This window comes from Lathamus discolor, chromosome 13 (assembly GCF_037157495.1).
Source record: "Lathamus discolor isolate bLatDis1 chromosome 13, bLatDis1.hap1, whole genome shotgun sequence".
Taxonomy (NCBI): domain Eukaryota; kingdom Metazoa; phylum Chordata; class Aves; order Psittaciformes; family Psittacidae; genus Lathamus; species Lathamus discolor.
In genome coordinates this window covers 6,195,060-6,207,551 of record NC_088896.1, presented here as the reverse complement: position 1 = coordinate 6,207,551, position 12,492 = coordinate 6,195,060, and the positions used below count along the sequence as shown (strand labels likewise).

Genomic DNA, 12,492 nt, shown 5'->3' with positions numbered 1-12,492 from the left:
CGCCCGCTGGGCCTCAGCCCGCACCCTCGCACCGGCAGAGCCGGTGCCCCCCGCCGGGTCCCGGTGCGCTGAGCCGCTCCCCTGCTTCCGCCGCTCCGGCAGCCCCGTTCGGTGCGGACCCCCCGCGGGGGGGGTGGAGGGCAAAGATGGGCTTTTGCGCGGCCCCAGTGGCCTAATGGATAAGGCACTGGCCTCCTAAGCCAGGGACTGTGGGTTCGAGTCCCACCTGGGGTGGGAGCGGCTTTTTTCTCCGCCTCCTTGCATCGGAACCCCAAGGGACGGAAGGGGACACCCGCCCCGCACACGCAGCGACCGCCGTAACTCACCAGGCGCTCCCTGCAGCAATAAAAGCCGCATCCTGGCCGACCCTGCCCCTTTATTCCATCCCCGGTAACCGGCAGCAGCTGGGGCTCAGCCGCCACAGCGCGCTCTGAACCTAAGCACGAATGGCCCCAGCCGGGAGATCCCCCGGGGTTTGCAGCGCAAATCGCCCCCCAGCGCGGGCACCTTCCCCACTGCCACCCCGGGGTGCTCTCACCCCAGGCGGGGCCGAACGCTGCACCCCCCAAGCCATCGGCACAGCGAAATTTAAACGATTCGAGGCTCTCCCGTGGCTTTAAAACAACCACGAAGGGACTCGAACCCTCAATCTTCTGATCCGAAGTCAGACGCCTTATCCATTAGGCCACGTGGTCCCCCATAGCTCTGCTTTGGGGACAGCGGCAGACACCGGGGGTACCAGGGAGTCCCTGCCACCCCCTGTGCATCCTCCCCATTCCCATCCCGTCTGGGATCATGGCTTTTCCTCATGCCCAACACTGGGCGGGGGGTTCCCTCCTGCCATGGGACCCCATGTGCTAGTTGGTCATCATAGACCCCCACTGCCACCCCCAGCCTCATACTCTTTACCCTGCATGTGCTGATGTCTGGAGCAGTGACGTTCCCATCCTGCCACCAACCCAAACTGTTCTGGACACAAATATAACCCCACATGCAGAGCTGACACCATCCAGGAGACACCCCCAACACAGAGCAGCTGGGGTCACCCTCCAGCTGCCAGGGGCACACAAGTCCAGGCTTTCCCTGCCACATCCCCCTGGAAAGGTGAAGCCAACAGCATCACATCCAGCTGAGGCTCTGTATGAGCCTTAAGTGGGAGGGAAGCAGTGCTTGGGCGTTACAGGGAAAAAAGAAAGATGGGGAGAGCCAGGACCCTGGATACTTGTTCTTGACAGCGACAGCATTCAGTGTGATGGGCACAATGACGCACAAGGGAGGGCATTTAGCCCCTGTTCGTTGTCAATAACACCTCCTGGTGCAGCCCGGCTTCTCCCCAGACCCTGCATTTCTAAATAAACATGCCGCGGGGCAGGAAGGTGTTTTAACCTCTTCTATATCCATGGGGGTTTCGGAGACACGTTGGCTCCTGGGTCCCTTCAGCTCAGCTTCAACCAGCGCGGCTTTTCTGCCTTGTCTCAAACTAAAGCCGAGCGAAAACACGCTGGAGAGCAAAGCCTGCAGGAGATGAGCACCTGCCGTGTGCCTGGGCCTTCAGCAAGTTTGCTGCTCTCCAAGTCATTTCCTCCCACACCTAAGAGGGACAAACTACTTAGAAAGAAACTTTACTTTAGGCTTTCCCGGTGTGGTCTCACCCTGACCGCAGCTGCCTTTTATAATCCATTAACTCGGGAGGAAAAGACCCTCCAAGTAGCTTTTTAATGCAACAAACCCCAAAGACACTTACGCGGAGGGCTCTGGTCCCCAGGCAGCAAAGCCAAACTGTGTGACCCCAGTGGCCTGCCCCTCACTGAGATGCAGTTTCTGGAGGAGGGACGCATCCTTCCCATCAGAGCTTGTCCTGCTCTGGGAAGAGGTTGGTGTGGTACCGGCAGGCTCGCATCCCCCAGCATCCATTGGCTTTCTGTTGGGGGTCAGGTGCAGCTGATGGCACAGGGAGCATCCAGAGGAGGTAAAAATGCAGCTGAAGTTCCCTGCAGAGCCCTGATCCAGCGCAGACCCAGCTCTGCCCAGACAGGGCTAATTAAACAGTGTTAACTGCTCTGCACCTTCTGGGCCACCTGCAAAGAAGCCCCAGCCAAACCCATCCTTTCATTAACACCTCTCCAGATGTTATCCTTTCACCAGCACGTCCCAAGCATCCACCTTTGCGCTGAGGCCCGGGGCAGGTTATAGCTGCTCCTTGTTGCTTCCCTTCTTCATCGAATCATAGAATCCAGACTGGTTTGGGTTGGAAGGGACCTCATCCAGTTCCAACCCCTGCCAGTGGGGACACCTTCCCCTGGAGCAGCTTGCTCCAAGCCCTGTCTCTTTCATGAGCTCTAAGCTGTGACCACTGGCCAGAAGCAGATAACAGCACCGTCCCAGCGCCATCGCGTACAGCTCGTGTACAGCAGCCTGTGTATTGCAGTCGTTGGCACAGGGAGCAAGCCTGGAGCTGCTGCAGGGAGCTCACTGCCCCAAAACAGGTACTGTGCGCCGAGCACCCAAAGCCAGCTCCCGCTGGGCAGCAGCAGCAGCAGGAGGAGGAGGAGGAGGCCCGGCAGGTCTGCGCGGGCCTGGCTGCACTAAACCGGGGAGAAAACGCGCAGAAACGGGGTTGGAAGCAGCAGCAAAACGTTGGGTGCTCACCCCAGATGGGACTCGAACCCACAATCCCTGGCTTAGGAGGCCAGTGCCTTATCCATTAGGCCACTGGGGCTGCGCACGGCGCGCGCCCCGGCCCGCGGGAACGGCCCGGCCCCGGCGCTGCTGGGGCTCGTGGAGCCCGCGGGGGAATGGGGGGGGATCCCCCGGGGGTCCCGGGGAGCGGAGCCGGGATGCACCGGGAGCGGTAGGGCCGCGAGGGCGGGGCACGGGGCCAAACCCGGTTCGCTTCCTCCCCCCGACCCCCGCCGGGGGAAGAGGCGAGAAGGGAGAAACGGAAAAAGCTGGAAATGGGGAAGGGAAAAAAGGGTCGACCACGAAGGGACTCGAACCCTCAATCTTCTGATCCGAAGTCAGACGCCTTATCCATTAGGCCACGCGGTCACTGGTACTGAAACCCCCCAGCGATGCTGCCTACCCACACCCCGCTCCCCCCCGCCGGTCCCACCGGGTCCCCCGGGATGCCGGCATGGAGCATCCCTGGGCACGGCCGGGAAGGATCCGCTGTCTGCCGGGCAGGGGGAAAGCAAGGGTGGGATTCGCCGGCTGCGATCATTGCGCTGGAGCCTGGGACGGTCCCGCAGGCAGGATGCTGGGGAGAGGCAGAAGCGGGGTGATGCAGAGTGTAGGCTCTCACTGAGCATCCAAGTCATCCCATCGCCTCACCCAGCCTCACAAGAGCCATAGGGTCCGGCCTCCTTCCCTCCTCTGCCCCCCATATGAGCTGCTGCAGGAGGGATGCCGTGCAGGGCAGGACACGGTGGGTACCAACGGTTTGCAGAGCAACAGGACAGGTTTGCATCTCCAGTGTACGCACATCACAGCAGCTGCTGGCAGAAGGAAGGGATTGCTGGTGGCCACGTCAATTCTAGCACCATTATGGAGGTACAGCATCATCCCACCTCTAGTGATGCTATCACCCACCAGCATAAGCTCCTACAGCCAGCACAACCCTCAAGCCCCAGCACAGAGATCACCTCTGCTTCTCCTTGTGTCCCTTATATGCGATCCAAACCCACTCTTACTGCTTCCCTCCTGTCTCAGACACAGCCACACACCACAGTGGTAAGATGCCACCTCGCATGTCCCAGCAGGATGGGGCTTTCCAGGCAGACAAGAGTTGGAGCTGCTCCCCTGCAAGGGAACCATCACTTCGAGCACCTCAGGGTATCACTGGAATCACAGCAGTGATGGAGAGGAGAGCGGCTGAGGGAAAGAGGCAGAGATGTTAAAAGAAAAGGTCTTTGAGCCTTTAATCTTATCTGTGAGGACTCGAGAACAGGACCTCAGGGGGCAGAAACAGATCAGTGGGTGTGTGAAAGGCTCAGTGCTTTGTGAAATGGGGACATCCTCCAACACCCACAGCCTGGGCTGCTATGGAGCAGGACCAGGCTCGAAGGAGAGCAGCCTCTCCTCTGCCTCCCCCCTGCCCTCACATCACACAAGCACTAATTCCTGATCCATTTCAGTGGGGTTGCAGCAGACTCTCAGCCCAATAAATGAGACAAGATTTGCTTTGAGTAGCTCTGGCTCCTTGCCTTTTCTTTGTGGAGATGGGCCCTTTCTTTTCCTCTCCCTCAAATCCTTGGGGTTGTTTTCATGACTTTATTTTTGCCTTCACCACAGCTAAAGGCTGCTCCCCTGAGTGCATCAGACCATTAGCAAGTCCTTCCTTCCAATGCAAATAAATACATAAAAAGTCTAGTTCCTGTTTACAGAATAGCCATCCCTCATTAATAAATAGCAAATCAACGTCGACATAACAAGTGACGTGTCCTGCAACTGCTCATAAGACTCCCGGGTACCATTTGTCTCCTTATTTAGAAGCAGGAGATGATGCAGCGAGCTTTTATAGCTATCCTCACCTTGTCTCTTGGGACAGGTAAGTGCAACAGGGATAGAAAAGCTTTGAGGAATCCGGTTCTCATCTACATGAGAAGGGATTTGCCTGTGTTAATGACGGTTTTCATCCCCACAGCTCCAGGCCCTTTCTCTGCTGGTACATCTCTCACACAGGTTAAGAACTGCCTGATCCTTTCCTGATTCAAGTGGAATTGTTTTCTCTAGCAGGGGCTGCTCCCAGGTACGTCTGCACCTACTACGATGTGGTTGAGTACCTGAACATCTCCTCTCACAGCAAGCTGCATGCACGCATACTGCCCAAGACAGACTTGAACGAGCCTGTGGAGGTGAAGATGGATTTCATGCTGATGGCTATTCTCTCCGTGGTAAGGACCCAAAGCCCCCATTGAGTGTTTATAAGAGAACTGGGTAATTCCTACATTGGGGTCTGGGTCTTGTGCCAGGCAGGGCTGAGCCAGCAAGGCCACAGGGATGAGAATCAGCCCCTTGCACTTCAGCTCCCTGCTGTCTGAAGTGGTTTTGGAAGATCGGGAGTATTTCCTCCCACCTGCTCCCAGGAAGAAGTGCAGAGGCAGGTTCAGAGGAGCTGCTTCATAGGAGGCTCTAAACCCAACCCCCCCGAGTGCCTCAGCCGAGCAATGCAATTGCAGGGCACTGGCATGTAAATGGTAACAGAAACCTATTTCTTTGTATAACCCATTGGACTGCTCCCACTCTTCATCTGCAAGACCAAGACCCTTGAGCTGAGCCCCTGCAATCTGTGCTGTCCACTGCAATAGAGCGACAGGGGCAAGCTCTGGGCTCGGCATGGGATGTACCTAAGACAGTCAGCAACATCTTCCCTTTTGTTTTTCCAGGTCGAAAAGCTCCAGACGGTCACTTTTTACTTCGTTTTGAACCTGGTGGGTCCCTCAGGAGTGTTTCTCTCCTGTGACACCCAGCACAGAGGCTGCTGCTCAGCCCCAGCTCTCATTTCTCTCCTCTTTTTACCCAGGAGTGGAAAAACACTTTTGCAACCTGGAACCCGCAGGATTTCTGTAACATTTCCAAAGTCATTCTGCCCATGGAATCCTATTGGTCTCCCCCCATCTTCATTTTAGAGCGGTACGTTCCCCTTTTGTTTCTATCTACTGCCTTAAGAGAAATATAACGGAATCAAAGTGCTGGTATTATTGTAGGAAATGGGATAAAGTCATGTGGTTAAAAGTTGTTCCCATGAACTCTGAAGCCAAGAACCTTGTAATTTAGATTAATGGTGACCACAGTTCATAGAAAGCACTTTGTGGCTCTATAATGCTGTAACATCACCAGAATGTCCCACTTGGGCTGTAGTTAAAGCTGAGGAAGCAGCAGAGCGCAGCAGTGCTGTGGAATGAAGCAACCCTTAGCAGTTAGCTGTGAGATACAAGATGAGCTCTGCGGGTCTGATAGGGATGGGCACCAGCTCTTTAGCTGGGGTGAAGAAGGGAGGCAGCTCTGCAGTGAGCAGAGCCAGCACTGAGACCTGCCCCAGGTAAGAATGGAAGCAAAGGAGAGAGGAAGGAGCTCAATAGGACGTACAGAACTACAAACCTCAGTTCAGAGGCACTCACCAGCCCTTCCTCAAGCCCAGGTGTCCTCCTCACTGCTACATCCTGTAGGTGGGTGACAGCACAAAGCCCCCAGTGGAAGGATGCTTACAGCCCAGTGAGGAGCACCCCAGCATCCTGGAGTTCCATTGTTCTCCACTTTTGTTCCCTCCAGAGTGAATGGACAAAACCCCAACTTGGATTACATGAGCATCACGCACAACGGCAGCTTCAACTCCACTCAGCCCTTCCAGGCAACCTTAACCTGCAGCTTGATGATCTTCAAGTTCCCCTTTGACACCCAGACCTGCAACTTGAGCATAGCCTCATTTCTCTACCCAGGTACAGCAGCAAGCTGGGCTTTACCACGTCAGCTGGGCCAAACTTGCAGGGAGGGGAAGAGATGGGATGGACCCCGGCTCACTCCTGGGTGCCAGCACCACAGGCTCACAATGGGTTAGTAGGGGTTGAGGTCACATAACACAAGGGGAAATGAGGTAAAACACTGTATTCTGTTTGGCACGTTTCCCAGTGGCATCTCAGGATTTATCTGGATGTTCTGTGGCAATTCCCCCTCCCCAGGACAAACCAAGAGACCAGGAGGCTTCCTGCAACGAGGCTACTGGTTCACATCCAATTTGGCTGCTCCTTAAACATACCTGAAAGACATGGATATGAGAGGAGATTAAGGACAGTTTCAGGGATCCAAACTGCACTCGGAGCTCATCCCAACAGGAAGGGCTGTAAAATAAGCAGCAGTAACACAAAACCCTCCAGCTCCAGCACAACTGTCCTAATTCAGCAGAGATTTCCCCTCTGATCCACATTCCCAAAGGTCCAGCCAAGTCTCTTCACCGGAGTCCACTGATGGGCAAAGAAACCCCAGGAGCGCAAGGAATGCTGCCTTCCCCATCTGCAGCAATCCCCATCTTCCCCATCCTCCCTTGGTTGGGAGGGAAATGGAAAGGAAATCACTGACCTCTTAATAAATAACCTCAATTCTACAACTTCTCTCCTTTGCCTCCTGCCCAACAGTAACAGACCTGGTTATGAAGACGAAGCGGACACCAGCTGATATGATGAGAAACAGCCAGAGTTACTTCCTAACTGATGGAGAATGGAAGTTCACCAACCTGAGCATCATTGAATACATGGAAGACCTGGATGACGAACAATTTTCTGTGGTCACCTACATGGTATGGCAGTACTTTCATGTTAGATTGCACTGATTTGCCACCAGAAGGGGGGAAAAAGCATGAAACAATGACTTTCTACATTAGAGAACAAGCATTTGCCCAAGGCAGTAAGTTATCTCCTGCTCGCCTGTATTTTGTCCATCTTCTCCAACAGATTTCCATGGAGAGACGACCCACTCTGTATATTTTGAACCTGATCCTGCCAACATGTGCCCTGTATCTGCTGGACATGGCTGTGCTGTTTGGACCCAGCTCTCTCGAGGAGAAAATCAGTTTCCAGATTGCCATCATCCTCGGCAGCTCCATGTTAGCCGTGATTCTCAACAACATCCTCCCAACATCCTCCAACAGACCCCCTGTAATAGGTACTCATCTGAATAGAAACTAGATGGGTTTTACACAGGTACCAACCCGCAGTTGGGGCCTAAGCCTGAGCCTCATCCAACCTGGCCTTGAGCACTGCCAAGGACAGGGCAGCCACAGCTTCTCTGGGCACCCTGTGCCAGCGCCTCAGCACCCTCACAGGGAAGAGCTTCTGCCTTAGATCTAATCTAAATCTCACTTCTGTCAGTTTAAAGCCATTTCCCCTTGTATTATTCCCACAGGCCCTTGTCCAAAGCTCCGCTCCAGCTTTCTTGTAGCCCTGTTAGGCACTGGAAGGCTGTTTTCTTTGTTTCCCTATTGTCCTGCAGTGGTGTTTTTCCTGGGCACCTTCCTCCTCATGATCATGGCTGTGTTAGACACCTTCCTCCTGTTGCACCAGCAGCACAAATCCCTCTACTTAGACAAGGTTCTCAGCAGCTTTCAGCAAGGTAAAGAAACCCACAACCTCTTAGACCGGTCGGTTTGGTGCATTTTACTGCAGGTTCCTTTGGGCGAGGGTGGGTTTCAGTTGTGGCAGTCACCCACCAACACTGATATCTGCTCTTTACAGATGCTCACACCAAGCTGACAGTGAGAACCATGACCAACCAGAGCACGAAACACTCAGCCAAGGACGGTGCCCAACAGCCGAACCTTCCCAAGAAGGCCGAGGAGAAGGGACAACCAGCCAAGCACCATTGGCAACCACAGGAGCAGGACCTGTTTCTGCCTGTTCTGGAGAAGGTGCTTCTCTACAGCCACTTCATCCTGTCCCTGGTTTTCTTTGCTATTATTTCTGTTAAATGGAGCAGTTGAAGCCCAGCTCTGGGTCAGTTGCTTTCCCCTCTATTGCTTCTAACCCCTCCTGTGTAGCTTTTAGCCAGCTTCATTCATTGAGCCGCAGTCGTTTCCTAAATACCATTACAAAGACAAATCCACAGGGTGTGAGATCTGCATGCTTAGCGCTTCACGCTCTGTTCAGCAGAACTACATCTGTTCTTAAAGCATTGTGTGGCCAGCAAGGCTTGTCAATAAAGTAGTCGTGAAATCTAAGGGTAACACCTTCATTCTATCTGTAATTCTCACCACAAACATGACCAATGGAAAGAGATTTAATGCCCATCTCTTATGGAGATGTTTCCATTTTGGGGAAAGGTGTTGAAGAATCCCACCTCAGATAATGAAATAAAGCAGTGCAAGTCTGAAGCCTTTGTTTCTGTGAGTTTCAGTGAGCTCTGCACCATCCAGAAACCTGGGACAGAGAGAACAGGATCGCCAGGGTTAAAGAGGATGTTTCAAACAGATAAAAGCTCTTTTTTAATGTATCTCAACACATCCACATTCCTTCAACTCCTTTTGCAACTGGCTGTATTTAAACCATCACAACCAACCTAGAAACCAGCCCTAGACCTTTTTCCTGTAGAACTACTGAGACACGTCTCCCACTGCACCGCACATCAGTACTAAATACAACCCAACATCATAAAAGGCTTTATACCTTCAACTCCTATGCAGCTAGCTGCCTGCAATGGCAGAAGAACTACATTCCCTGCACCACGCAGTCACACAGGTGAGCAGACAGTTTGATCTCATTACAACAGGACCCAGTCTGATCAAGAAAGGATCCTGTCCTTGCTACAAAACCAAGCTCACAGGTAGAAAAGACAAAATCCAGTGTACTGTTTGCAAGCTCATGTATTGTTCCTCAAGACCTTGCAACCTCATGTCCAAGATCTAAGGCACAGACAGGAGGAGCAGTACTTTATTTAGATGACCACAGAGTCTGACAGTCATTAAACAAACTGCTTCTGGACAAGTTTACAGATCAGCAATTGGTTTGTGGGGCCAGTACGGGTATTTCTCCTTGTCCAGTCTGGTTTCAGGGAAGGCTTCTTGCAAGTCTTCAAACGTCATCTGTTCAAAGGGGATCATGCTTTTGAGCTTCTGGAGCTTGAAGTGGGAGCAGAGACAAAACATGTTATAAATCATTTATCAGCAAGAAAGAGCAAAGCACACCCCCAGGTAAGAGCCAGGTGTGTGCCAGGCTGGGTTAAAGGCAATATTCTCTAAGCCCAGACTTACCTCTTGCTCGTACTGGGCAATACGAGCATTGGAAGCCTGCACATATTCCGCAGCGCTCTTTGCCTGCAGGAAAGGAGAGGACACCGTGAACATGGTTATGATAAATAACCACGATATATGAGTGAACCTGCAAGCCCGTGCTTGAAGCTGGCGTTAAAACTCATCATCATTACACTAGGTAAGTTGACCAAATCCCAAACAGCCAAACCATTCCGTGTGCATAGATTCTCCTGCTCACACAAAAGCCAGAGACACGCATAAAGACCAGAGCATGCTCCAGCTCAGGCTGCCCTGCCTGTGCAGATGCACACAGAGAACATCCCTTCCCTCTCACCCTTTTCCATCTCCGCAGACAACCCCGGCATTAGGGAATACTTCAAACACTTACAGCCTCCTGCTCTTGGGCATTGATTTTGGAAGTCTGTGTATCCACTGGCTCAGGAATCTTTAGTGCACTGAACTGTCAATCAAAAGAGAACATCTTAGTTATGCAGTTTGATTAAATAATCCTTCACACCGAGCTCATTCCCCCTGGCAGGAGTGGAGCGTTCCCTCCTTTCTTCCCAGGATATACTCACAACCATGTCAGTTAATGGGCTTCCTAAAACTGCTCACTTCAGCTTGACTGTGAGCTTAAAGCCATTAGCCTGTACTGCATACCACTACCACAGTGCTACACACATTCACTGCAAAGAGCACTGGAAGGAAGCAAGAAAGTCTAGTAGCAAAGAGTTGACATACTGCAGACTGTTTTCAGCCAGGACAAAGCTTCCAGCTCCATCTGAGGCCAGTGAGTCCTCCCAGTGCCAGGAGGTCAGTTTTCATAGTGCCAGTGACACCACCTGCCTGACAGCAAAAGCCTTGCTCCTGCCTTTCGATTCTTGCTTACAAACAGGGTGACAAGCCCTGCAGGCAACACATTTCACAGTGTGCAGAGCCGTACTTGCTACCTCCTTCCATTCAGTGAGCTAGAGAAACAGGTCAAATGTTTGCTTCAGGAGATGCACTGCCCGAATACACTCCTGCTGCCAAAAGAACTTATCAGGTTTTCTTTCACCAGCCTTCTCAGTGCACAGTGCCACAGGCTCCCTTCTGAAAGATGGCACTGAAGTGAGAGCCTCGGGGTTAGCGATGCTGACTTGCAGGATGTAAAGCCAGGGCCCCTTCTAGCCAAAACCAACCTCCTCTGCCAATCCTGGTGTTTTCCTCCCACCACCAAAGACATTCCCAATTTAAACCTCCATAAAGCAACACCTCACTGACGAAGACTGACCTTCTTCTGAAACTCATCCACCATGCCAGCTTTAGCAACAGCGGACTTGTAGTAGGCCCAGTCGATGGCTGGGGGCTTCTCTGGCAGGGCAGCCAGCCTAAAGGGAGAGATGACAGCAGTCACAACCAGCGCTGGTGCCATCATTTGAGCTCTGCCACAGTTACTTAGAACCTGCTAAGTTTAGTTTAGATCTTTTCAGCTCCCTCATTAGCAAGCAGCAATGAACCACCAATGAAACAGGCTTCTCTATGCAGACAAGAGCCCAGCCTGCAGCCCTGCTCCATTGGAAACCACTGCACCGCATCTCTGTGAGCATCCCTGTAAAAGGATCAGGCAGTCCTCACAGCACCGACCTAGAGGCGGTCAGCAACATTAAAGGGAGACTTGTGTCCAGCAGTGGATGTCGAAGGATTTAAAGAGTCATGAATCTGCACAGCATTCAACAGACAAGAAGGAATGAGTTTGGTTCCGAACACCAAACTGCTTGCACAGAACCCGTTTATACACTTCAGCCATTGTTTTACTGCGGGCAGGATTATGTAAAGATGATTTGCCACAAAAAGCCACCGGCAGCCTTGAAGGTGACCTGTTTAAAGCCCGTGAGGACACTCCTGTAAGACCATAGTTACCAACCCCGGCTTAACCCAGCACACAGGCGGCTCAGCCGAGGGGCTGAGCGGCCCCACGGGCAGGAGCGGGGCAGGCACTCACCGGGCCGACAGCGCATCGCTGCGGGTCTTCAGGGCGTTGAACATGGCCCTCTGGCTCGGGGGCACCCTCTCGGCGAAGGCCGCCCAGTCAATGGCCTTGATGGCAGCTCTGCGCCCCGCCATGCTTCCGGCTGCGCCACGGACGGACAGCACCAGGCGGGTTACACTGCGGTGAGGGCAGCGGACAGCAGCCGCGGGCACGGGGAGGACGGCGCCGGACCGGGAACGCGGCACCGACGGGGGCGGGAGGGGGCACCGGGACACGGGGACAACGCGGTAGAGGGCCAACAGGACACGGGGTAACGGGGCAACGGGACACGGGGTAACGGGGCAACGGGACACGGGGACAACGGGACGCGGAAGCACCAGGGGCACGGAGACACCGCGGTACAGGGCCAACAGGACACGGGGCTAACGGGGCAACGGGACACGGGGTAACGGGGCAACGGGACACGGGGGCAACTGGCCGCGGGGACACGGCTCCCAGCCCATCCCCGCCACGGCCTCGCTCCCCTTCCATGCTCCCCTTCCATGCCCCCCCTCCGTGCCCCCCCCCCCCCCCAGGCCCGCCCCATCCCGGAGCCCCAGGGCCCCCCCGGTTCCCCGCTCCCCAGCCCCGCTCTCACCTTCACTGACCGCCACCGAGCCCCTCCGGAAGTCCCGGCCCCGCTGCCCAACCAGGGCTCAGCCCCACCGGAAAGCGTCGCTCCCGTCCGTGCCCGCCGCCGCCGCCGCCGCCCGGAAGTGCTCTCCGCGCCGGAAGCGGGGCGGTG

General features: G+C 54.1%; 2 protein-coding genes and 4 non-coding genes across 7 annotated transcripts; 2 read left to right on the top strand and 4 right to left on the bottom strand.

Moving 5' to 3' along the window:
* Nucleotides 1-161: 161 nt before the first annotated feature.
* TRNAR-CCU (transfer RNA arginine (anticodon CCU)) lies at nt 162-234 on the top strand. The gene has a single exon. It is a non-coding gene; the product is annotated as a tRNA-Arg (tRNA).
* Nucleotides 235-622: 388 nt separating this feature from the next.
* TRNAR-UCG (transfer RNA arginine (anticodon UCG)) lies at nt 623-695 on the bottom strand. The gene has a single exon. It is a non-coding gene; the product is annotated as a tRNA-Arg (tRNA).
* A 1,951-nt stretch (nt 696-2,646) lies between these two features.
* Nucleotides 2,647-2,719, bottom strand: TRNAR-CCU (transfer RNA arginine (anticodon CCU)). Its single transcript has one exon. It is a non-coding gene; the product is annotated as a tRNA-Arg (tRNA).
* A 256-nt stretch (nt 2,720-2,975) lies between these two features.
* Nucleotides 2,976-3,048, bottom strand: TRNAR-UCG (transfer RNA arginine (anticodon UCG)). The gene has a single exon. It is a non-coding gene; the product is annotated as a tRNA-Arg (tRNA).
* Nucleotides 3,049-4,469: 1,421 nt separating this feature from the next.
* Nucleotides 4,470-8,844, top strand: LOC136021255 (5-hydroxytryptamine receptor 3A-like). Of its 2 annotated transcripts, none has more exons than XM_065693271.1 (9): nt 4,470-4,546; nt 4,735-4,892; nt 5,385-5,429; nt 5,522-5,631; nt 6,271-6,437; nt 7,131-7,291; nt 7,446-7,656; nt 7,984-8,103; nt 8,226-8,844. In XM_065693271.1, exons 1-9 carry the CDS (start codon nt 4,498-4,500, stop codon nt 8,468-8,470), a joined length of 1,266 nt encoding a protein of 421 aa, XP_065549343.1. In that variant the 5' UTR covers nt 4,470-4,497; the 3' UTR covers nt 8,471-8,844. The 2 variants fall into 2 exon arrangements, with proteins under 2 accessions (XP_065549343.1, XP_065549342.1); XM_065693270.1 differs by having other exon boundaries at nt 4,477-4,546; nt 4,732-4,892.
* A 489-nt stretch (nt 8,845-9,333) lies between these two features.
* Nucleotides 9,334-12,451, bottom strand: ATP5PD (ATP synthase peripheral stalk subunit d). The gene is made up of 6 exons (XM_065693273.1): nt 12,346-12,451; nt 11,721-11,850; nt 11,010-11,106; nt 10,125-10,196; nt 9,737-9,799; nt 9,334-9,604 (listed from the first exon to the last, which is right to left on the bottom strand). Exons 2-6 carry the CDS (start codon nt 11,840-11,842, stop codon nt 9,473-9,475), a joined length of 486 nt encoding a protein of 161 aa, XP_065549345.1. The 5' UTR covers nt 11,843-11,850; nt 12,346-12,451; the 3' UTR covers nt 9,334-9,472.
* Nucleotides 12,452-12,492: the final 41 nt, after the last annotated feature.

What these genes read in the sequence shown, in the direction of transcription:
- LOC136021255 (XM_065693270.1), top strand. Translation starts at nt 4,498, where the DNA reads ATGATGCAGCGAGCTTTTATAGCTATCCTCACCTTGTCTCTTGGGACA. An exon ending in CCCATCTTCATTTTAGAGCG is followed by an intron (nt 5,632 to 6,270) that starts GTACGTTCCCCT and finishes TGTTCCCTCCAG; the next exon opens with AGTGAATGGACAAAACCCCA. An exon ending in TCTCAGCAGCTTTCAGCAAG is followed by an intron (nt 8,104 to 8,225) that starts GTAAAGAAACCC and finishes TGCTCTTTACAG; the next exon opens with ATGCTCACACCAAGCTGACA.
- ATP5PD (XM_065693273.1), bottom strand. Translation starts at nt 11,842, where the DNA reads ATGGCGGGGCGCAGAGCTGCCATCAAGGCCATTGACTGGGCGGCCTTC. An exon ending in AGCGATGCGCTGTCGGCCCG is followed by an intron (nt 11,107 to 11,720) that starts GTGAGTGCCTGC and finishes CTCTCCCTTTAG; the next exon opens with GCTGGCTGCCCTGCCAGAGA. An exon ending in TGGATGAGTTTCAGAAGAAG is followed by an intron (nt 10,197 to 11,009) that starts GTCAGTCTTCGT and finishes TTTGATTGACAG; the next exon opens with TTCAGTGCACTAAAGATTCC.